The sequence below is a fragment of the Lampris incognitus genome, chromosome 17, assembly GCF_029633865.1.
Source record: "Lampris incognitus isolate fLamInc1 chromosome 17, fLamInc1.hap2, whole genome shotgun sequence".
NCBI classification, from domain to species: Eukaryota; Metazoa; Chordata; class Actinopteri; order Lampriformes; family Lampridae; genus Lampris; species Lampris incognitus.
The window spans coordinates 21,298,457-21,321,024 of NC_079227.1; the positions used below are offsets into that span (position 1 = coordinate 21,298,457).

A 22,568-nucleotide genomic window follows, 5' to 3' on the forward strand; every position below is an offset into this window, starting at 1 on the left:
CCATTCAAACCTCGAGTAGAACACCGGGGAGGAAGAGAGAGGGGGGGGGGGTGCACATCCAGACCTGCCTGAACGGGCTGATTCAATGGAGGTGCCATATTGTCTCCATTTCCGCAAAGACATTAAACGCTAGACGTCAAAGCCATTTCATGATGATGTCATGCTACTTACGTTTGTTTATCATTCATCCACAAATACGACACCGTTGTCGATCAAACTGATGCTTGGTTGGCTAAGTCAAGAGACACAAGTGAAAACGTACCATTTACCGAAGCGAGGAGATGACAGCGCCCATGTTAGCCCTCACCCATTTTAAATAAAGGCCTCGTACAGGACGTAACGTACGTTCTTTGTCCTGCGGTCTACTTTTGATCCCAAACTGCTAATTTGGAAGTTGCAGCGCTTTCAAGTGTCTCTTTATCAAAATTTCCCCTCGCATTTAAAGATAAGAAAGTAGCAGTAATATATTTAAAGATAAAGCCTGCCTGAGTTTAACAACACCTGGTGCTTAATTGGTCACTTACGGGGGCTTCTCCTTAAAATGTAATTTACTGCAATGAATATTCCACATTTGGAAATTTAAAAAAAAGAAAAAGATTTACATAATACTCTTGTCTACCGAGGTCATTTCTGCCGTCGGGCTTTTGGGAAAGACGCGTATTTGCATGGCGAGCTACGGGGGCCCTGACAGGACAAAACACACATTGACACGACAGAGCACGGTCAAAGCCCACAGGCTTCAGAGGAACATTTGCATCTTCCTTTCTTCCATGCAAACTTGGCTTTGATCAAATTCTGTGTATGACTGCGTCATTCAGAGTTAAAAGTTTCACATTTTCACTCTACACCATAGGCCGCGCGCACACACACACACACACACACACACACACACACACACACACACACACACACACACACACACACACACACACACACACACAAATTTGATATTTTACAGAACAGGCCTGAGTTGTTTATCAGTAGTGGCTTTTAATACAGTGAGATTATCTTGAAAACAGGGAAAATAAAAGGCACTTTGCGTTCATGTGCCACGTCTGTCTGTTTGACCATTCCCTTTTCAACTGCTATTGACCTCGCATTATTGGATTAGGGAAGGCGTCTGCAGCTTGGCTTTGTGCAGTTAGACTTACAGGAACTGGACAATTTTCCCATTGGGTTTTAGTCTTTTCAGAAGAGGCATAGTAGCCCCTCCAAAGACAGCTAAGTGAAACCTAATATTCCAGACGCTAACAGTGATTCAAAAATTGTCATTATCGGTTTGATTTGTTTCATCAATCAAGCAAGTGAGCGAGATCTATTTACATTTTTACTACAGCATGTTTTATTTGAAAATTTAAAAAAAGTGTCAAATAATTATGGATCCAGAAATAAAAGGCCACACCGCTTCTCTTTCAACGCGTAATGGCATTTTCATACATTTAAAAAAATTTTTTTTATCTAAAATGGTATTCTGTGATGGTGTCCAGCCCTGTCACTTCACCGCAGGACCCCCGGGTTCAGGCCGAGTTGAATCTCATTGCTCAGAGTTGTCCCCGCGTTGACCTGGGCCTGACTGCCCTCCCAGCAAAAAGCCCCTGTGAAGGTAAGAGGAACTGGGGTCCCCTCCCCTTGACAGCTCCACAGAGCCCTAGCCAACCTGCCTGCTGGGCCAGCCCCACATGAATAAGGGAGACCCTTTGTAATCCGACGGGATTACATCACCCAACAATACACCCCTGAAAGGACGACAAAGGCCCTGTATCAAACGCCGCTGAGGGGGAGCGTGGCTATGATCTCCAGCTACTACCAAACACTGAGTCCTCCGTCAGTTCTCATCTCCCCGAGAGATTCTCCCCCTTTAGCATTCACTCCCTCCGTCCTCCTTCTTCCCTCTCATCTTGAGGATCTGGCCTTTTATCAGCGCATTCCTTTTCATTTGCATTGCAGTGTGGGGAGGGACAGAGGGTCCCTCTGATCTGATAGAGCCAGAACAGAGAGACCTGAGGGCATTTAGAGTGTGTGTGTGTGTGTGTGTGTGTGTGTGTGTGTGTGTGTGTGTGTGTGTGTGTGTGTGTGTGTGTCATCCTGTCCTACACACAGACATGCTTTGCAGCACATTGCATTCTCAAGATAGGCAGGGACTGTTAGCAGTCCAGAGGGATGAATTCAAAAGCATCCGTGCCTGTCGTTCAGCCTCAGTAAAACTGCCTCTGTGTATCACTGGCCAGTGTGGCGGTATCTTCATTTTAGACCTGGAAATGGAGGACAGAGGAGCCCTGTGTGTTTCTGCTCGGAACGAAGCGTCAGTTTTCAAATCAGCGCCTTTTCATGTTGTGAAAATGGCAATAAAATACTGGACTTGCTGCACCGTGTCATTCCAGCTGATGAATTGGGTCTTTTTTATCGAGTGCCAAATTTCAGTTTCAACTTTGAGCCTATCAATAATTTTGTAGGGGTAGAAATTACACTTTTTTTGAGTCACCCCTACCTTGATTTTGGAACAAATCTCCTCAAACGGGCTGCGTAATTTCAACACTTCCGTCGGCCCATTTTAAAGCTTGATGAAAAGGTGTTTGTCTTGATTCTTAAGGGTCTGTCGTGAATGTTTGTGTTGCTCGTGGAGATAAAAAGGAGCAGTTTACCTTAAGGATTTCCCAGGAATCATTGTATTCCCCACCCACCCATTGCTCAAACATATGATATTCAGTGTAAGGGGGGGGTTGTCTCAGGAAGGTAAAAAGTGATGATTGATTGAGGACACAGAAGACAGAGGAGCAAATGTGTTGCACTAAATCTACAACCTGCAGTCAGCCAGGCATTGACTTCGAGGAAGGGGACAGGGGTGCGCCGGGGGGGGGGGGGCTGGTCCGCGGCTTGTGCTAACATCAGTGTTAACCCTCAATGCATAGGGATAGAAAATCATTCAAATTGTATTGTGTCAGGATATATGAGCCGTTTCAAAATATTAATTCAGCATGATTCGAAGTGTCAGCTAAGGATCGCAGTTACAGCTCGCAGTGCGTTGACTCGTCTGAGCGATTCCACACCTCTATTACAACATGATGTATGGATGTATGAGAGGGGCCTATTTGTCATTACCAAGACAGTGTCCCTAGAGGCAGTTGTTAAAGAAGAATCTGTGAATTATCCCTCTGGAACAACTGGCCCTTGTCATGGACGGAGAGGAGAGGAGAGGAGAGGAGAGGAGAGGAGAGGAGAGGAGAGGAGAGGAGAGGAGAGGAGAGGAGAGGAGAGGAGAGGAGAGGAGAGGAGAGGAGAGGAGAGGAGGGGAGGGGAGGGGAGAGGGAAGAGAAGGAAGGAAGCAAAGGAAATGCACCCGGGTATTGATAGTAGTGGGATTGAGGGACTGGAAAGACGCCAGAAGAATGTGTCTGCCTGCTACTGTGATCCTGCACATTGCCGCCTCTCCCTCTGTCCAGTTAATTGGAATACAAAGCAGAGCGAGGTCGATGAGAGAGCCGGGTGGAGAAGGTGGAGGAGGAGGAGGAGGAGGAGGTGGGGGGGGGGGATTGCTGTCTGTCTCGGGCAACGCTCAACCTTCGCTGCTCGCTGGGAATTGACTGGGGAACCAGCGAGCGAGACCGACACACTGTCACTGGTAAAATGAACTGTCACCTTGCATTTCTCAACCTCCTGGCAGCATCGAATTGGCCGCTTTGAACCATGTGACGTGACACTGATTGAGTTCTGGTTTCCTCCCTCCTGGGTTTCTAAGGAAGGAGCTGGTTTAATTTCAAGTGTGCAGCTCCCCCCCCCCCCATGCAAAGTACCAAGGCACGGCTTGGCAGATGAGCATCAGCGTCACCGCCAACCGGCGTCTTTAGCCGTGCCCCACACGCTAAACCTCTCGTGGATGTTGCCCTCTTTCCTCTCCCCACCACCCCTCATTATTTCAGCACGCTGCTTGGTTACTCTGCTTCCCAAGCAGGTCTTGCTTTTTCTTGCGCCGCACAGTCATGGCGGTCTGACAAGGCACACAGAGGAGGAAAACTATTAACTATTTGCCATTTGGATCCTGGAGGCAATCCCAGGGAGTATTAAGACGTTAACCCTTGCCCAGTCACTTGTCTCTCCCAGTTACTGTTGCTGATGGAGTGGGGAACGGATGCAGTTGCAGGAGGACCCAGGAGGCTGGGGCTTAACGTTGGCTGGGGCTCCCATATCCAATAGAGCCTGACTCTGATGGGGGAGGGTTGCCAAAAAAACTCCCAGCCTGGGCTAAAAGGAGCTTCAATGCCATAACAAAGGAATAAGGATAAATGCCGTGCACAACTAGGCATTTCTCAACCAGGCCTCATTAAACAGTACCGGCAGACTAACACATCCTTTTGCAATGACTGCGACTCTGTGTGAGACTGTGAGAATCATGTGACTTCGTGTCCATTATTGTTTTTCCTCCCCTTATTCCACACAACCGTAACCTTAACCGCTGTGCAAATGTACTGCTGTTGCTACTACTGCTGTTGTTGCCTACTTCTTTTTTTTGTTGTTGTCTTCAGCAAGGAGAAGGTAATTATTTCTACCCTTTAGTTTAAAGTTAAAAAGCTGGTTTTATCTGCTTCCTCTTGAGATACGGACACATTCAGAGTGGGACGCACATGCATATAGCACGTGCATGCACATAGCTAGCGCATGCAAATAGCTGCTGTTAGAGGCTTCATTTGATAACTGTCAATAAAAATGACTCTTCCGTGGTGTCTCTTGGATAACCAACCCCCCGCTAGGTCATGAATACTGTAGCCGGCGTCCCTTTGAAGCCTGGGGACCCTGCAGAGTGACATGCCACAGAGGAGCTGGAGGAAAAGCTAGGAAGTGAGCCTGGTGATAGACTTGTAAAAGAGCCTGCAACAACTGCAAGCGGCATGGGGTACAAACAGCACCGCTTTTGACCTCAACGTCAAGAAGTGGGAGGAGGCAGTGGTGGTAGTGGGGGGGGGGCAAGGGAGGATGTGTGGAATATCCATGGAGAAAGAAGCTGTCCATGCCGTATCTTTCCGCGGGCCTCGTGTTTGCACAGCCTGCCGTCTAAGCCGCGGCACGGTTGATCGTTGCTGTGCCTGTACCAGGCTCCGCTTGTTTTTCACCTTGCTCGTCCCTCAGTGTCCATTAACCGTTTTCCATCCCTCTACTCTCCTTGCCTTACATTCTCCGGCAGAAGGCAAAAGGGCCCCAGTAATTCGATGGTGAAAAACAGTCTGCTCCTCTCCCCCAGTTGAACATCTGTCTCGGCGGTGTTGGCTGCAGCACTGACGCTGACACCTCCAGATGGAGAGCCCACTGGGAGCTGTGAGGTATTACCTAAACACACACACACACACACACACACACACACACACACACACACACACACACACACACACACACATATATATATATAATCCAGTGATTGTCTCATAAAGAATTTACTTGAATCACTGGATTATTTTGCTCCTTATTTGTTGAGCGCTTTTCCTATTGTTGAGCATTTGATTTGTTTCTTTTAGATCAAATCAAATCAATTTTATTTGTATAGCCCAATATCACAAATTACAAATTTGCCTCAGTGGGCTTAACAGCAACACAACATCCTGTCCTTAGACCCTCTCATTGGATAAGGAACAACTCCCCCCCCCCAAAAAAAAAACCTTTAACAGGGAGAAAAAATAGGGAGAAACCTCAGGGAGAGCAACAGAGGAGGGATCTCTCTCCCAAGACGGACAGCGTGCAATAGATGTTGTGTTTATGGAATTTACACAATACAACATTGAAAGAGGATAACAGAATTATAATGGACCTATAAAATGTATGAAGAATATGATGCGCAGGATGCCAAGCAGTGCCCAGACAACATCGGAACAGTCCAGGACCCAAGGCAGGCGACCAGCATCATCATGTAATTAAAAAAAAGTTAAAATATATAGTGTTTATAGTGTTTTTCCCCCCGGAAACCACCAATGGTGTTGATAAAAGTGCTCAGTCACATTGAAAGTGTTTAATCACATTGGCAGCTGATGAGTGCGTGACGCACGAAACAAGCTCGTACTGAAATGTATTAAGGTTTTTTCCTACATCTACCTTAATATATATAGTGAGGATCGCACCTCTGGAATGAAGTCACACACACACACACACACACACACACACACACACACACACACACACACACACACACACAGTCCCTGTCATTGTTGTCTGAACTGTCACTATCCACCATATCTATTCTTTCCTCCCCGGTCCCTGGCCTTATGGCTCAAGTAGTTTTGGGCTTATGAGGAAATTCACAGTGCATTGTGGGAAATCTTTTATTCCATTTATTTATTTTGCCCCATTTAGCCCCATATGAGCTAATGTGCAGCATGGTATTTCAACCCCAACTGTTATCCAGGTGTAATTCATCAACAGCTAATAAAGCTTTGAGAGAACTGCAGACTCGTGCAGAAGTATGCGCATCGAAACATGTTTGATTTCCACTTCCTTGCATTTTTTTGTTTTGTTTCGGAAAACCAGAATCCTTCAACTTTTCCCCCCAATTCCACCATTCCAGAAAACAGGAGACTTTGAGCAACTGTACTAGTGTGCTAACCTTTTCAGCTCAGATAGAAAAAAAAAAGTTACCTGCCAACCTAGGACGTGTGGGAGACCTAGAGTTGACTTCTCCGAGCCATCCTGGTGTCTTGACAGATTGACTCGGCATTCATTGGTGGCTGAACTCTGCATGACCCCTGGCTTTAGGGAAGGGGGCACTGACAGGCTGGTGCTGGCGGAGCAGAAAGTCTGTGTGCAAACCTCACACCTAGTGCAAATATTGAAACAGTCTCCCCTCTATAGCATCGGATGACACTTGGTGGTCAAGCTCCAGTAAATCCATGATAAGGACCCACTTAATTTGTCAGATTTTCAGAAGAATCAATGCAATTGTAAAATATGTTTTTTTTCCACATTTGTTGCAAAGACTGGAGATTATAAGCGACGAGAACCTGTTTCAGTCGTGTAGGTAACAAATCAAGGGTGTGAAACCTGGTTCCCTGGAGTTTGTTGTCATGTTTAGAGCCCCTGGAGGTATTCTGAGGGGAAAAGGTCAAGCCCCCCCCCCATGTGTTGTGAAAGATTCCTCTTGTCACATTATGCAAGAGGAGCACAATCAGCAAAACAGCAAATACACACAACTTTGTGCGCTGTAATGCAACCACAAACTATTTTGATTCGGAACATGGAATATTTAAGAGAGGGGGGGAACAATTATGCACCTCAAACCTTGGGGGAAACACCCCCCCATCATGTATTAAAAAAAATGTGAAATTGTATAAACGCAATACTCGGCAAAATATTTTGAAATCACATTTTTTATTTTCATACATGTATGACGCTTAATCATCTGAGAAACTGCTGGAATGTACCCTGTAAATAAATAGTGCAAAAACGATGACACTGATTATTCCAGTGCAACGAAACAAGAACACAAGTGAAAATTAAAAACAAAAAAAACCAGATAAAACGGATAAAGGAGAGCATTAATATCGCAGCATCCATCTCAGAAAAATCAACGCATAAACACATATTAAGACACAGTGTGTGTGTGTGTGTGACCCTGCATACTCCGCTCCACAAGTGATAGAAATCCCCGAGTCTTTCCTCCCCTCAGTTCGTCTGCAGAGATGCGGGGAAGGGAAGGCTGCGTCACTCCACGGGCCCGCGCGCGCGCATCAGTCTAAATGGAAGTCTCCGCGAGTTGCCACCCTCCCCGCGCTCTCACTGCCCCTCGGCTTTCGCGGGGCTGTCGGAGGCCGACGAGTTCGGTGCCGCGGGGCCCCCGGCACAGTTCACCGCCACGCTTCCCGCCTTCTCCCGTTTCTTCTGCTTCATGCGGCGGTTCTGAAACCAGATTTTGACCTGGGCCTCGTTCAGGTCCAGACTGGCGGCCACCTCCACCCTCCGCGCCCGCGTGAGGTATTTGTTGAAGTGGAACTCCTTCTCCAGCTCCGTTAGCTGCTTGGTGGTGAAGTTAGTGCGTATCGCGTTGTGCTGCCCCGCAGCTCCGTACTCAGACAAGGCCGCTGTGGGGAAATGGACGAATGACGAATGAATGGATGAGGAAAACAACCTTTGAAACTGATGCAATGGAGTGTGCAGGGTAACGTGTGAGAATGAAAGGGGTACATGGGGAGGGGGGGGTTCAGTTAGTTGACACATTCGAAAGGCCCACTTCCAACATCACGTATAAATAATTAAGGTTTCATTTCACGATTTGGGAATGAGGAAATAGGTCACACATTGATCTTTGATTGGTTATTATGAATGTCGTTTCCCGATTCAATTTCTGAATGATTTTCAATTTGTTAGGGAACCTTTTAAGAACGAACGAACCTGTTTTAGGAGGGTTCCTCTTAACTTTCATCCAGTCGAACGTTTTGGACGTTTGTTCTGCGTGATCCAGATCCTTGTGATCCTTGTGTTGGCTCGGTAACCTCGGGTAAACACCTTCTAACAAGTACTGCTGCTGTCTCTGCTCCGCGTTGCTGAAATGCAGGTACTGGTTGCTCGGCGCGAGCCCGGGCCCACCGCCGTCTCCCGTGTAAGGAGCCATGTTGGTTCCTATGGGAGAAACGTGCGAATTAACGAACCCCCTGTGCTCGTGTTCGTGCTCGTGACCCGGGGCAATGTATTGGGGGTTTCCGTAGTCCAGAGTTGACCCGATCTGAGCAGTGTACACCGCATTCCCTTGCGTTGCGAACTGCAGATCAAAGTTGATGTGTGTCTGATGATGGTGGAGAGGGTGACCTGCATTCTGAGGCGGATGTGGTGGCGGCGGCGGTGGTAGAGAAGCGGCGCCCTGCAGTAATCGGCCGTCGGATCCGCAGCTATCATTTGTTGCACATGAATTGGAGGCTAAGGAAGCGACGTATCCATGGTTCAGATTGTGGTATCCAGCTTTGGCGTTGAAAATGTTCGTCCCCCGGTTGCAGACAGGGTAGTCTAAGTAAGAGTTCATTCTGTGCAGGCCTATTTGTTGAAGCAGAATTGATGAGGACCACGCAGTCATTAATTGGTGCTCCCCTTGCCCTAACCTCTAGGTAGTATGTCAAAGCTGTAAAAAACGGCCCTCCACCCTCATATCACCTTCCTGACAGACCACGTGACTCCCCGAACGCCAATGACAAACGAGCTGCAGCGCTCCCGTCTGGTCTGCAGGCTCGTCCATCAAACGCTTCACATTTACATGACAAATGCTTCAATCAAACGCGGCCATCAATCTGATAAGAATACAAACATCAAGTGGCGTTTTTTTTTCTGAAGCGGCAACGCTTCTCAGAGTTGCTCAAAGTGGGAGAGAAAGAACTAATAAAGGAGCAACACTTTGGTCCTCGTCGTTGATGCATTCTAGTGGTGGTGTGTGTGTGTGTGTGTGTTGGGGGGGGTGCATGTTATTCAGTTATTTACCAAGTGTCAAGTTACAGCCTAAAAAACCGTAAAATGAATAGAGTCCCAACTAATTCTGTATAACAACAATGAGGGCTGTATTGTGAGGCGTGAGTATTGGTTGTTTAACGTGTATGTGATAAATCTATTTAGACTTTCTGGAGATAGCCGCTTTTGATTTGTATTACTCTTTCATGACGTGCACTGGTTGCCCCCCCCCCCCGCTCCCTCACATAGGCTTTAGAGAAAATGGGGAAGAAAGTTGCAAAAGGAGAACTGGTATCTCACATAAATCTTGATTCACTTTTTTTAAACATAGGTATATATCAAGTCTATCTCTCTCTCTCTCTCTCTCTCTCTCTCTCTCTCTCTCTCTCTCTCTCTCTCTCTCTCTCTCTCTCTCTCTATACTTATCACAAAAAGTAAGGAAATTTGCATTTGGTAGATTATTTCTTTGTTGTAACGATGCTTCTTGGCAATAAATCTTATATCAGGCCCCTGATTGTCAGCACCTGGGGTACCAGAAGCTCAAAACAAGAGTCAATAGCAACAGCAAAATAAGCTGTTTGGCATTGGCAGAGAAGATTTGGCAAATTTTTCATGGGCGCAACCCACATACTCAGCTCTGCTGCTCATCCCACAAATGCATGTTCCTTACAAATGTGGCCCCATTTAAAAGGGACATAAACAGGCTTTCCAACGGTATAAGATTTATTGCCAAGAGGCATTGTTACAACAAAGAAATAATCTACCAAACACAAATTTCCTTACTTTTTGTGCTAGGTGTATGTATATATATATATATATATATATATATATATATATATATATATATATATATATATATATATATATATATATATATATATATATATATATACCTAACAAAGATATATATATATATATATAACTTTGTTTAAAGAAACACTCAATGGTAGGGAAAGTGCTCTACAAATGAGCAAAAATAATCCAGTGAGTCAAGTAAATTCTTTATGAGACAGTACAAGCCTGTTTCATGCCATAAGCAATCATCAGCTGTCAATATATATATATATATATATAGACCAGGCTACAGTAGGCCTCATATAAGACAATTATTTTTCCTTTCGAAGTCTGTTGATCTGCACCAGCCTGAATCCGACAGTGTCCAATAAAGGAGTGCAATTAATTCAGTGATCAATCATTTGCTCTTTTAAAGGACTGGCAGCCTCTGTTAGCCTGTTTGGCCCTGATGGAACAAAGACACATTTAACAGCTTACTTCTAGGACCTTCTGTGTGCATGTAATTTGGAAAGCCCCAGTAACACATAGTATAGGCCATATAGTGGCTATAATTTCTTGCAAGACCAAATAAGTTGATCACATCCTACAAGGAGGCCTGTAATACCCTAAGCCTGAACGCATAATGACCCAAATGACAAACTTGGAAAGAACGTGTTTTTCACATTGTTGTCACTGTGCATTTTGCAGGCCCATGTGCACCATGTTGTCGTGTGGGTCCATGATTCATGGTGATCAGGTCTCACAAAGTCTATTGTGGAAGCCTGAAGACTTTTTTATTCATAACAGTAGCGTGAATTTTCATGCACGAGACATAGCTCCGTGTTATACAGAGGCCCGAAGACTGCATGTCCTGTTGTTTTAAATAAGGAAACGATGCATATTCCAAGTGTTTAGAAACAATGAACAAGTGGGCCTTGAATGAAACATATATTTTGAAATAAATAACTGAACGAATGAATACATAAATAAATATAAATACATATGATATAACTACCACTTTGTTCTCGATAAATTAGACCAAAAATATGCACACATGCATCAAGCATTCCTGGACATCGGCCTGTAAACATGTGTTATACGTATAACATTACCAACATTCCCTGTTTTCAGAGTTTGAAACTTAAATTTTTAGGTCTGTGCTCCCCCAGACAGATATAATTGCAGGAGTTATGGGAAAACCGCCTCAAATGTTCACAAACCTAACACTACATGCTACAGATGAGTCAACTTGGGAGCTGTCATGATTCTCTCATGAGAGCTGAGGCTCTCTGGGAAGTATGAAACAGTCACGTCATGGATTAATCCATCTTCCGGTTCCAGGTGTGATGTGTGTGAGGTGGTGGTGCTGTAGTTGACATCGTATCGCGGGCCGCAGGTGAACTGACTCTGGACATGAGGAATCAGATACTTGTGTTGGCATGAGGAGTGCACTCTCACAGGGTCTGGGTAGACTGGGGACTCCTGCTGCGACGGCCTCTGTTGCCGAGACTTCCCCGGCGGGGACAGCATCAGCGCCTCGTGGTCGCCACCCAGATGGACATAACCCAGGCTGGACAAGGTTGGGCTGCCCGGAGAGGAGGAGGAGGAAGAAGAGGAGGGGGGGGCACACTGATTGAATCCCTTCAACTTGTCATCTTTCTTCTGCTTCATCCGCCGGTTTTGAAACCATATCTTTATTTGCCTTTCTTGCAGGTTGAGCAGGCCGGCCATCTCCACCCGTCGTGGCCGACACAGGTAGCGGTTGAAGTGGAACTCCTTCTCCAGCTCCACCAGCTGTGCACTCGTGTAAGCCGTGCGCGCTCTCCTGGAGGCGGTGGCGGCGGTGGGACGACCCCGGTCCTCAGAGGGGTCTGTCGAGACAAAGTGATAATGCAGAATCAACAGCACACCATTTCAACTCAAGCACCAAGAGGTGCATAGCTATAATCAGCCGCTTGCTTAATTCTATCGCAAAGATCTCGTTATCAGATTGTTTTGATCAAAAAGAGGAAACTTATGAATGAATGGAAAAGGTTGAATTTGTGAAACACTAGTCGCAGCCCATTCTCAAACGTCATACATACCTGGGATTATTTTGCTGCGTTTTTCATTCGAGTGCCTGGATTCTTTCATCCAAGGGAAAATCTTTTTGCTAATAGCAGCAAACTTGGGGTGGTTCTGCTGCTTTGGTTTCCAGGGAGGCTGTGATTTGTGGCCAGACGACTGCAGCGTGCTGTCAGATATCTGTCGGTTGTTGCCCTCCATCTGCTCCGGTGGCTGGGCTGCCACCGGCGCCTGGTGAGCGTGTGCGAATCCACCCACGCAGACTCCGTGATCGTCCTCGAAGTCGCTGGAGAAGCTGTGGTGGTGAATGTGGCCGTAGACGGCTTTCTGCATTTCCACGAAATGTCTACCGGAGACTCTTTGACCTCCTGACAGGACATTGACAGCCAAATGTCACGTGGCAGGTTTCCAAAGACCACTTCGCTGTTGGCCTGAGAGGGTATAGAAAAAAAGGGAAAGGGACAAAAATCAGGGAGGAGACAGCATGATCCATCTTATCAACTCAATAGTACGTTGACATGAATAGCGAGCTTCAAGCAGAACCCGCAGATGCAACGGGGGGAACTGATGAGGGGGAAATGTAGGCCATGCAAAAAAATAAATCGAGGGCCATGAATCTCGTATGCTTTAGTAATGTATACTGGGCCTATTTGTAGATCCAAAGTCCTATTTGTCTGCATGATGCATATTTTCTCTACAATTTGCAGATGTATAATAGAAAAAAAAAGGAAAAATAAAACGGAACAGGCAGATGTTGATGGTTATGGGATAGTACAGAGTTATTTCCAAAAAAGATAGTCAACCTTTTCGGGTTTATTATGAACAAGCAAAACGGAACCAAAGACCAAAATAAACGTAACATAATTAGTATACCCACTGTGTCCGAAACTGCATCAATTCATGCAAGAAAAAATAATATTTGTATTAGTTAGGTTATAGCAAGCCAAATCGTCTTTATAATAGCCCATAAATTCAATGTCCATTTCATCTTATCACATAGGCTATGAAGGATTTACAAATCAAAGCCACAGGCCTACTACTCTAATCCACCATTTATGTAAATGCACCCATCGGCCATCGCATCCATTCCCACATCCGTTCGATGCCAAAACAACGAAATTGTAAACAAACAAACAAAGCGTGCACCACGTCATCCTCCATTCAAGGCAGATGCAAAGCCAAACCGAGCGGAAGCTGCACGTTAAGACCACGGTTTTTGGAGAACGAATGTGAAATAAGTGTGAGTATGGAGGCATGCGTGCAGCTTTATGAACTCTGGGTGAACCGTCTCTGGCGTCAGGGTCGTAAATCATAAAGACACATAGCCCCCCGTCCGCGGCACAACACGCCGCTTTCCCAAGCCTCGGCTCGCTGCTTACCTTCCCCAACCAACGAACCGGCGGCGGGCGACATTAATTATGCACAAAATACCCTCTCTCTCTCTCCGGAAACAAATAATGGCGATTACTCTCACCCTTCCAAAACATCCGAGATCCTCATAATCCGGGTCCCTCGCATGCATTAGCTCTTCCCCGGCGGCGTGACTATACTACACGTGCCCGTCCGGTGGTCGAGGCGAGGACTGGACGCGGTTGTTTCTGCAGCTCAGCAGACCGCCCCGTACACAGCAGCGTGTCTGCACACACATGTGCCGTCTATGTGGCGAGCCCCTCTCCGCTGATCATGCACCCCTCAAGTATAGCACATAATGAGGATTATCACGGGACGGTAACGTGAGACGCACACGCGTTATTTTAACGTCGCATGATGTGGCGCCTTTTTAAACTTTGCGCGAGTGATAAGGGCAGGGAAGTGTCCTTGTGGAAATTATGCTAATTCAGAGCAGGGGTGTGGATGTGCCTTTTGTTTTCGTGCCTCTCGACTGCGAGTCAAGGGAGCACAGACGTTGCTTTGACATTTTGGGTTGTTTTTTTGTTTTTGGCTGTGAACCTCAACACGTTCTCAGAAAGAAATGACCTACTGCTCACAGTGATAATGGCTAGCCTGTTTTCTGTGTGGCACCGTTTGAGAAATCGCGATTAGAGATCTGATGTGTGTGTGTGTGGGGGGGGGGCAGCTAAATCTCATTTCTGTTTCCACAGTTGTGGGTACTTTTCCAGCCAGTCGTATAAACTCTAGCAGGCTTGGTTGAGCTATCAATATTCAGCGCAGGTTTGACTGAATGAACAGCTCTTGTTGTGATGCCAACACATTCATACTCCCAGCGCATTACACGTGATGTATAGGCTATCCCTAATTATCTGTAGATTTTTCATCGTATCTAATTAAAACAGCAATTAAATACAGACGCATAATCTGCGGAGATCAATATAGCTACATTTTTGGCGAGACAATGATTAACATTCATTAGAAAAGAAAAATAAATTTGCTTTATGTCGTTTTTAAAAAAAAAAAAAAAGGCCCCATGGCTTCTAGATGTGGTGCAGATCAGACTACATGGTGGATCAATACGCTGGTCTGATCTCGTGTTCATCTGTGAATCGACGATAATCGATCACTTTGATTGGCTCGTATGGGTAATATTTAACTTGGTCGGCTACCGACACAAATGAATCTATAGCTCTGCTCGCCGAGCCATGCCACGACGAGGAGCATAAACGGAAAATAATCAAGTTTCGAGGCCCGTGAATCCGCGTGAAACTTGTGCCTCTTGAATATCTAGGGCGGACATTTACCATCCCACGCATTACGTCGGAAAACAAAAGCGATTAGCAAACGGCCTCGGTTTGCCTTCCGGGCGCGCGAGAACCGATTCGAAGCGCGCGACTCGTTTTGACAATAATCGATGCGTTTACCAAGAAGCCAATGCCCGCCGCCATCCGAATCCACGTGAGATTTAAAGGATGTAAGAGCTCCATAGACCGGCCTTATACAGTAGTAGTGCAGACCTGACTGCGCCTATAAAAGCGCCATAAATCTCCCTCTGTAAAGATGGATAGCGCCTACGCCCCTATGCGGAGATTAAAAACTGCCATATAAATACAACGGAATCCAGCAATAACACTTGCTCAGAATATCGCATTAAATCAAACGCCGTACTCTGATATGCGCGCTATACCAGACAGGAAGAAGCTTGGCAACCAAAAAAAACCCAAAAAGGCAGATGAATTGATGTGATAGCAAAATGTATTGAGTCAAGACTTCCGCTGACACGTTAATGTTCCGCTCGCAGCCTGTACACCAAATAAACCGTCAACAATACTGCGTGGTTGGCAACGAGTTCCCACGTGCTATGACAACTTTGCTTCGGTTATACGCGGCTGTACTTACATCACCATCATCGTCATCATCATCATCATCATCATCATCATCATCATCATCATCAGAGCCATACCCCGTCCACGCTACAGACTGCTATGGGGATGTCCGGTGCCTAGGCCTGACGGATACTCGTCCTCGGATCCTCTCACACAAATTAACCGACAGAATGACGTGTCAGTGAGGGGGGGTCTATTCAATGCGAAGGAGAAAAGTTGAATAAACAGCAACAAACTCTCCGCGTAATTCCTAACAAAGGGCACCGCGGAGGACATCCCAGAAGAGAGCCAGCACAGGTCGCACCTAATTGGAAAACGTCTGACCAGACCAAGATCAAGATGATTAAGTCTTCCAATAATATGTCCAATTATATATATATATCTGTTTGAAAACCCTTATAATCAATTAGGAGATGATCCACAAATTAGGTCATCGCTGTTTTGTTTGTTTTTTTACTCTCAAATCGTTCAATTATAAGTTATAGACGAGTTAACTAGTCCTGCCACCTCCGACTGTTGTGCAGTGGATAAATTAGAGAAAACTTACTTTTTCAGCCCTCATCTTCTAGTCCTCCTTTTTTTTCTTTCCCCCCACAGGGCAGATTTGCCGTCCTCTCTGCGAGATTTGCACAGTGAAGCCCTGCTTAGCCTGCACTGCTCCCTGCACTATTTGTAAAGGAGCAGACAGTGTGCTGAAGAAAAGGCGTGATAAATGATAGGCCGAACAATAGTCACATTGTAGGCCCGTCCCGAAACTTTCACGGCTGTCATGTCCTCAAAAAAGAAAAAAAAGAAAAAAGAAACTTGGCAACTTCGGATCTGCTCCGTGCAGACCGAACTACTGCTACACAGACTGTTCACAGACCGTTCTCTTACAATAAATTCAGCATGATGTGGGCACGAAAAAATAAAATATCAGCAAGAAATGTGTGTGCGCACGCGCTCACGTGTGCATGCACGCGCGTGCATGCGTGCTTGTGTGTGTGAGCGTGCGCTGCGCGCGCGCCGGTAGTCTTCAGGGCTTTCCGTGTACGTGTTGAAGTGTCATCACCTACATACTCCCCAAGACGCGAATTTGTGACTGCTGCTACGTGCACACAAATTCGGATCTACAGGGTATATATAGATGACAGATGGTCAGCCTCGCTGCCAGCAGAGGAAAGAGCGGTTGAACTTTAAATAACAGTTTTTGTAATACGGTGAATTCTCTGTGGTAAACGTAGAGCCGAGGTCTCAACTGTCTGCTGTGCACTGAGATTCTCTGTATAGTCAAAATAAAGCAGCTCTACACTACTGTTGTCCAGCATGTCCACGTATAATTCTAGATTTTGCATATAATCTACAGAAAATTGGTTTGATAACCGAGTTTTTTTCTAACTCGAGAAACAGCATGAAATGATGGCTTATATAAGTCATATATATAGCCGTATATAATATGCGGTTGCCTTTATCGATCATCACAACTCCTCTCCACGGCTAAAGACGTTTGATGTACAACAAAACGCGCTTAATATCTTCAAACCTGTGCGCTACCAATTACTGTCTGATTTGTATTCGGATTATGTAGCCTCAATGTTTCTCAAATATATGCCCTTCAGCCTAGCCTCTCGCATTCGTGGACGAGAGACTGCAGAAAATGTAAATGCGTCACATTCAATAAACTGGACTGGAATAAGATTGTGCCCGGCAGCATTTGACTCGGGCTAAGAGCAACAAAAAGAAAAAAAGAAAAGAAAAGATAACACACACACAAGCTCCGGTAGATGTGAACTCTCGGTGTTATGCTGTAACCTACATGCCCCGAATGATAACATCCGTGGGCGAAAACTCATCCATCAAAATCCAAACCGGTCTAAGGCGCTCTCTAGTGGCCACAAGGGTGCGTTGCAACATCACGCAAAGCCTCTGATCGTGACCAGCTGGATGAGAGGGGGGCTCGGTGTGTGTGTGTGTGTGTATATGTGTGTGTGACATGATAAACTAGGGAGTGCATTTCCAGGACAAAATGTGTGGGGCTGGCTGAAAGTAGAGGCAAGGTGGTTAGGTAGGGTGATTACGACGGTTTTTAAAGTGGTAGTAAGCGCCGAAACGTGACATCTGCTTTCCAGAGAGATTCAAAACAGCCCACTATTCATTTCCGGTGGGGGTTTTTTTTTGTCTCAAAACGTTTAAGCTTACAGAATTCCCAAATTTTAACACACGCTCACATTTTTAAGTAGCCGGACTTTGAAAGAAGTTGCTACGATGGACTCCAAAGTTTTGCATAGAAAAAAAAAATAATGGCAACAACCCCTGGTGTAGCAAACTCACAACGAATGCTCAGCATGTTTCGCCCAAAAAAGGGTAACTTTAAATCCGTTAAACTTACAGAAAATATTCACTCTGAATTAATTATTAATATGAGGGCCTGGTCAATTCAACACGCAGATCCCATCGTTTTGCAAGTAGCAAAGGAAATATATGTTTCAATTTACACACACTGTTGTGGGGAATGGGGCTTTTACATTAGGGTCTATGGGCTTTCACACGCGCGCGCGCGCACACACACACACACACACACACACGCTTCCTATTATAATTGAAAGACGGAGTGTATTCGTATATTATACTGCATGGGCTTAGTTTCCTGCTTTGAAAAAGTAAACAGCAACACAGGTTTTTTGTTTTTTTTTGTACATCAAATCTCACAGACCTAATTCCTTAGGACGACAGTCTACCGCGCTCTCTAATGGTTTAACGTCTCGTGACCTCGCGGTGATCCCGTCTCTATGAATTATACATGAGATCCGCCTATCAATATGCAACGCACTCATTACATTGGTTAAATTGCCACTTAATAGTTATGAATATGTGAAAATGTCCGTCTGGACCGTAGCCTGTATAGCCACCACTGGTTTTACAATGTATATTTTAAATAAGTTGTGACAACATTGGGGGGGGAAAAAGCCATTTGTAGCCTTCATCGTTTTTAACATTTTCGTTTGTTTTCTTTTTTCTATTATACGAAGCAATTAGGTTTATTTATTTATTTATAGGGGCACTATGTGTACTTAAACTGTGTTGTCCGCCGGTTCACCTTTGGCCGCCTGGTGACTTGATAGATCAGGATTTATAAAATCACCTTGGCTCGAGCTGGTTTCATGGCAGCCTCGTAATTAGAGTCCTAGTCTTATTATAAGATCCAACATGGGAGCATCTCCCCAATACCAGATCACGTTGCATTTGGGAAACAGGGGCATGTGACATGTCCTGCTAGTACCGATCACTTTCCCCCCATCTTATTTTACTCTAACGACGATCATCAGACGAGATGCTAACATTCATATCGGTTTCAAGTTTGTTTTTATTATTGCAATATCATTATGAAAACCCACTCCTCCGCAGAGAGAAATGTCTCTTTGTCCTCAAATTAGGTGTGAAAATGTTGCAAAGGAGCAATTTAGATTTTTTTTAAATAAAAAAAAACGTTTAGATATCTCAGTCTATATATATATATATATATATATATATATATATATATATATATATATATATATATATATAGTAGGTGTTTGGTGTGTTGGAGGGGGGGGGGTGAAAACAGTCCCAATAGGTTAACATGGGGAGTGCCCTGACCGGACACCAGTTCACCCTGAGAAATCCCATCGACGCAGTTAAGCCGTCACTTTCATTCAAGGTTGTGAATTATAATAGTACATTGTCTACTCCCCAAAACCATAAAACCAACTTTATGGACCTCACGTGACTTTTCGGAGTCTGTAAGTATTAGCAGGCCTATACAATCTTTGGTAAGGGGGATTTTTACCAAGTTCGTGCCTGGCCTATATACCTGTAAGCAACTCTTTTTTTTTTCTTTTCTTTTTTTTCCTTTTTTTTGGTGGGGGTGAAGAGGTGGGGGGATATTATCAACACATCTCTTTCCTCTTTTTTTTTTTACTTTTAACAACCACACCCGCATCACCATCATCCTCATCCTCATCATCACCAGGAAGAGGAGGTAAGTGTAAAAAGGAAAACCTTTCAGATAATTTGTCTCTGTCTGCGGGTCTGACTGTTTAATAACGCGTTATAGAGTGTTGTCGCGGGTAAACCTGTGACTTGTTACGCGCAAGAGCTGAATTTAAAAACGATCGCTGATATTTCGTCTTGGCCGCGCGAGACCGGATGCTGCGACCCCGCGGCGCGCACGCACGCACGCATGACTACCTACCTACTATAAGGGCTTATTATATACATTCGCCGTCATTTCCTCTAACTGGAGATAAACACACGTTGCTAACAGGAGGACATTCAAAGCAAACGAGAGAAGCTTTATTTTCAAGCGCTATGAGTTCACTTTTACAAATACAAAAAGCTTATTGGCGGGAAAAGCTTATAGGTACATCACAGCCTATCCACAGAATAATCCCTCTTCTTCTTCTTCTTCTTCTTCTTCTTCTTCTTCTTCTTCTTCTTTTTGCACTAAAAATGTATCACATTGACAGGTTGAACACGTTTACATTAATTGCTCGTAATTAGCTCTATGCACAAAACGATCTCTATAGCTATAGTACACACTGGCTTGTTTGTGGAGGTCATGGTCTGGCCACAAGATATAACCATCAAAATAGCATTGAAACTTATACACTAAAGCGCTTTTTCCTTTTCCCTTTTTTTTTCTTCTTTTTTTCCTTTTTCTATTTTTTCCCTTTTGAATGGCCCCGTCATAGACTATATTAGGTTTACATTCAATGAAGAGCAGCATATGGTTGGGAAATTTACTCCTGTTAAACCGTCGAGAAGTAACACAATAAAGAGCTCGGCTGAAACATGACAACTTACGAGATAGAGAGATAGAGAGATAGCGAGAGATAAGAGAGAGAGAGAGAGAGCGCATCGACATGAACATCCGCAGATATATTTACATCTCACATTCTTTTCCAACAACTAAGTGTACAACAACGGTAAACTCAAAAGGCATTATTTTAAGACCACAGAATATTTTTTTCCTTTTCTTTCCAAATGTCTAAACACAATTATAGCATGCTGAAAGGTGCTGCGCTTTTTCACTTATAGCTTTACAGTACTACTCGTGGATTTCTCCCCCACAACAACAAAAACAAACAAAACAAAAAAACAACCCCCCCCCCAAAAAAAGAAAAAAAAGAAGCAATTCAAGATTGGAAACTCAGTTGTGGAAGGCGCTTCCTCCCGTCACGAGGCTCATGCTTTTCAGTTTATTGTCCTTCTTCCATTTCATCCTGCGGTTCTGAAACCAGATTTTGATCTGCCGTTCCGAGAGACACAGCGTGTGGGCTATCTCTATCCTCCTCCGTCTCGTGAGGTATCTATTGAAGTGAAACTCTTTCTCCAGCTCTAGCGTCTGGTAGCGGGTGTACGCAGTTCGGGCCCTTTTCCCATCCGGTCCAGTCATATCTATAGGTACATTTCGCATATAGGAAAGCCAAAAGTTAGCAAGGGGGCTGACACTATCAACCAACACATAGGAGGAAAATGCCTCTCTAGACTTTTTGGATGTTTTAGATTGGGCATAAAAGGGGTGGGTGGGTGGGTGGGTTGGTGGTGATGGTGGTGAAATGTGGGCTTATATACTAAAACATTCATCCCGGACACACACGCGCACTCAGATTTCACGCGCGTCTTGCCTTTTTAAATTTTTTTTTATCTCAAATCCCAAGCAACAGATAGAGCCTACCACCCCCCCCCACACACACAAAAAAAACCTTGTATTTAAAACGCACATTTCATTAATTATGTTCCACTATCCCCAAGGCTAAGATGTCATGTTTAAATCCAACCTGCAGCTAGAACCCCATCGCAGGGGCTAAATATTGCCCTTCTTCTCATCCAGACTTACTCATGCAACACTTGACAGATTTATGGCACTTCCTCCAATTGACCCTTCGAAACACAATAGTATGGTTATATATGTAGATAGATATGGATATATACCATGGCTTATGTGTAGTTTCCGCATCCAGGGGAATATCTGCGGCGTTTGGCACTCGTTTGATGCTGGAGTTGAGGAGGTGGCGTTGGCTTCCTGCTGCTGCTGCTGCTGCTGCTGCTGTTGCTGCTGCTGCTGCTGCTGCGCCCGGGCTGCTGTGGCGGAGCCGCCGCTGGCGTGCGCCCCCTCCTCGGTCTCGGAAGGGACGCCGGTCTCCTCTATCTCAGTGAAATGGGCGCTGCTGCTTTTGTTGAGGCTGTTGCCGGTCGAGGCGGTGCTCCGGTCGGACGGAGGAGAGGGGCTTTTTAGTTCCAGGGGCTCTCGGTTGGCCGCGGCGCACGGCACCGCGTCCGGAGAGGAAAGCGAGCAGTTGGGCTGTCTGTACCGGGCGTCCGGCCCGAAACCCCGGGCATCCTCCCCCACCGGCCCGAAGTGGCTGTTGGAGTTGGTGCGGTTTACGCTTAGGTCCATGCCATTGTAGTTGTAGCCGAAAGACCCGGAGTGCATGGTGCCAGGGTCTCTGAACGAACCGCTCACGGCGCCGTTAGTCCCATAATTTAGTAACTGATAGTCGGAGCCATTTGGATAGCGCCCTGAGAACGAGTTTACAAAGTAAGAGCTCATTTGCTTGGTTTTAAAGCCTCGATTTGTAGATCTTTGTCGCTATAATCCCGTGCTTGCACGATTTATGATGCAATCATGAATTATAGCAATGAAGCCCTACTGTACTTTGCCAGGTATGCGGCCAAATATGGGAGCGCGTTCGGGAATCACGTGTCTTTGTTGACCAGTCGTAAATTCTCACTGATGACTTCAGGAGGTAATTCATGCTCTATGGTTACAAATGATGACGAAATGATGGTCGTTAGGCTCTAGTCAATGGTGCCTCCCCGATGCGCCCCTGTGATCCATGCGGGGCAAGAGCGCCATCTTCTGGCTCGCCGTGGTAGCGTGTTGTGAGGACGGTGCGAGGGGGGGGGGCTTTCTCCATTCATCACTCATGTAACGCGCTGACGACACAGGCCACAAGGCTCAGGTAAACACACCGCAGGGTCTCGTGCGCCACAGCTAAGTGGAATCACATTGGGCTCTATCTGACT

The 22,568-nt window shown here is 45.4% G+C and overlaps 4 protein-coding genes across 5 annotated transcripts in view; all 4 read right to left on the minus strand.

Moving 5' to 3' along the window:
- Positions 1 to 7,502: 7,502 nt before the first annotated feature.
- On the minus strand, positions 7,503 to 9,199 carry hoxb1b (homeobox B1b). Its single transcript, XM_056297167.1, is given in 7 exon segments — positions 7,503 to 8,054; positions 8,365 to 8,993; positions 8,995 to 9,065; positions 9,067 to 9,097; positions 9,099 to 9,129; positions 9,132 to 9,174; positions 9,176 to 9,199. Coding segments are annotated over 7 exon segments (1,134 nt in total). The 3' UTR covers positions 7,503 to 7,749.
- Positions 9,200 to 11,308: 2,109 nt separating this feature from the next.
- Positions 11,309 to 16,102, minus strand: LOC130128036 (homeobox protein Hox-B3-like). The gene is made up of 3 exons (XM_056297746.1): positions 16,069 to 16,102; positions 12,264 to 12,674; positions 11,309 to 12,050 (listed from the first exon to the last, which is right to left on the minus strand). The coding sequence occupies exons 2-3, from the start codon at positions 12,574 to 12,576 to the stop codon at positions 11,413 to 11,415; spliced, it is 951 nt and encodes a 316-aa protein (XP_056153721.1). The 5' UTR covers positions 12,577 to 12,674; positions 16,069 to 16,102; the 3' UTR covers positions 11,309 to 11,412.
- A 1,924-nt stretch (positions 16,103 to 18,026) lies between these two features.
- Positions 18,027 to 22,568, minus strand: part of LOC130127148 (homeobox protein Hox-B6b-like) — a 6,709-nt gene continuing 2,167 nt past the window's right edge. Inside the window, exons 3-5 of the mRNA XM_056296717.1 lie at positions 21,616 to 22,061; positions 19,920 to 19,982; positions 18,027 to 18,086 (exon numbers count right to left, since the gene is read on the minus strand). Of these exons, the coding sequence (XP_056152692.1) occupies positions 18,027 to 18,086; positions 19,920 to 19,982; positions 21,616 to 22,061 (569 nt within the window). The remainder of the gene's footprint in view (positions 18,087 to 19,919; positions 19,983 to 21,615; positions 22,062 to 22,568) is intronic.
- Positions 19,892 to 22,092, minus strand: LOC130128037 (homeobox protein Hox-B5b). Of its 2 annotated transcripts, XM_056297748.1 has the most exons (3): positions 21,625 to 22,092; positions 21,474 to 21,573; positions 19,892 to 20,936 (listed from the first exon to the last, which is right to left on the minus strand). In XM_056297748.1, exons 1-3 carry the CDS (start codon positions 22,090 to 22,092, stop codon positions 20,689 to 20,691), a joined length of 816 nt encoding a protein of 271 aa, XP_056153723.1. In that variant the 3' UTR covers positions 19,892 to 20,688. The 2 variants fall into 2 exon arrangements, with proteins under 2 accessions (XP_056153723.1, XP_056153722.1); XM_056297747.1 differs by having other exon boundaries at positions 21,474 to 22,092.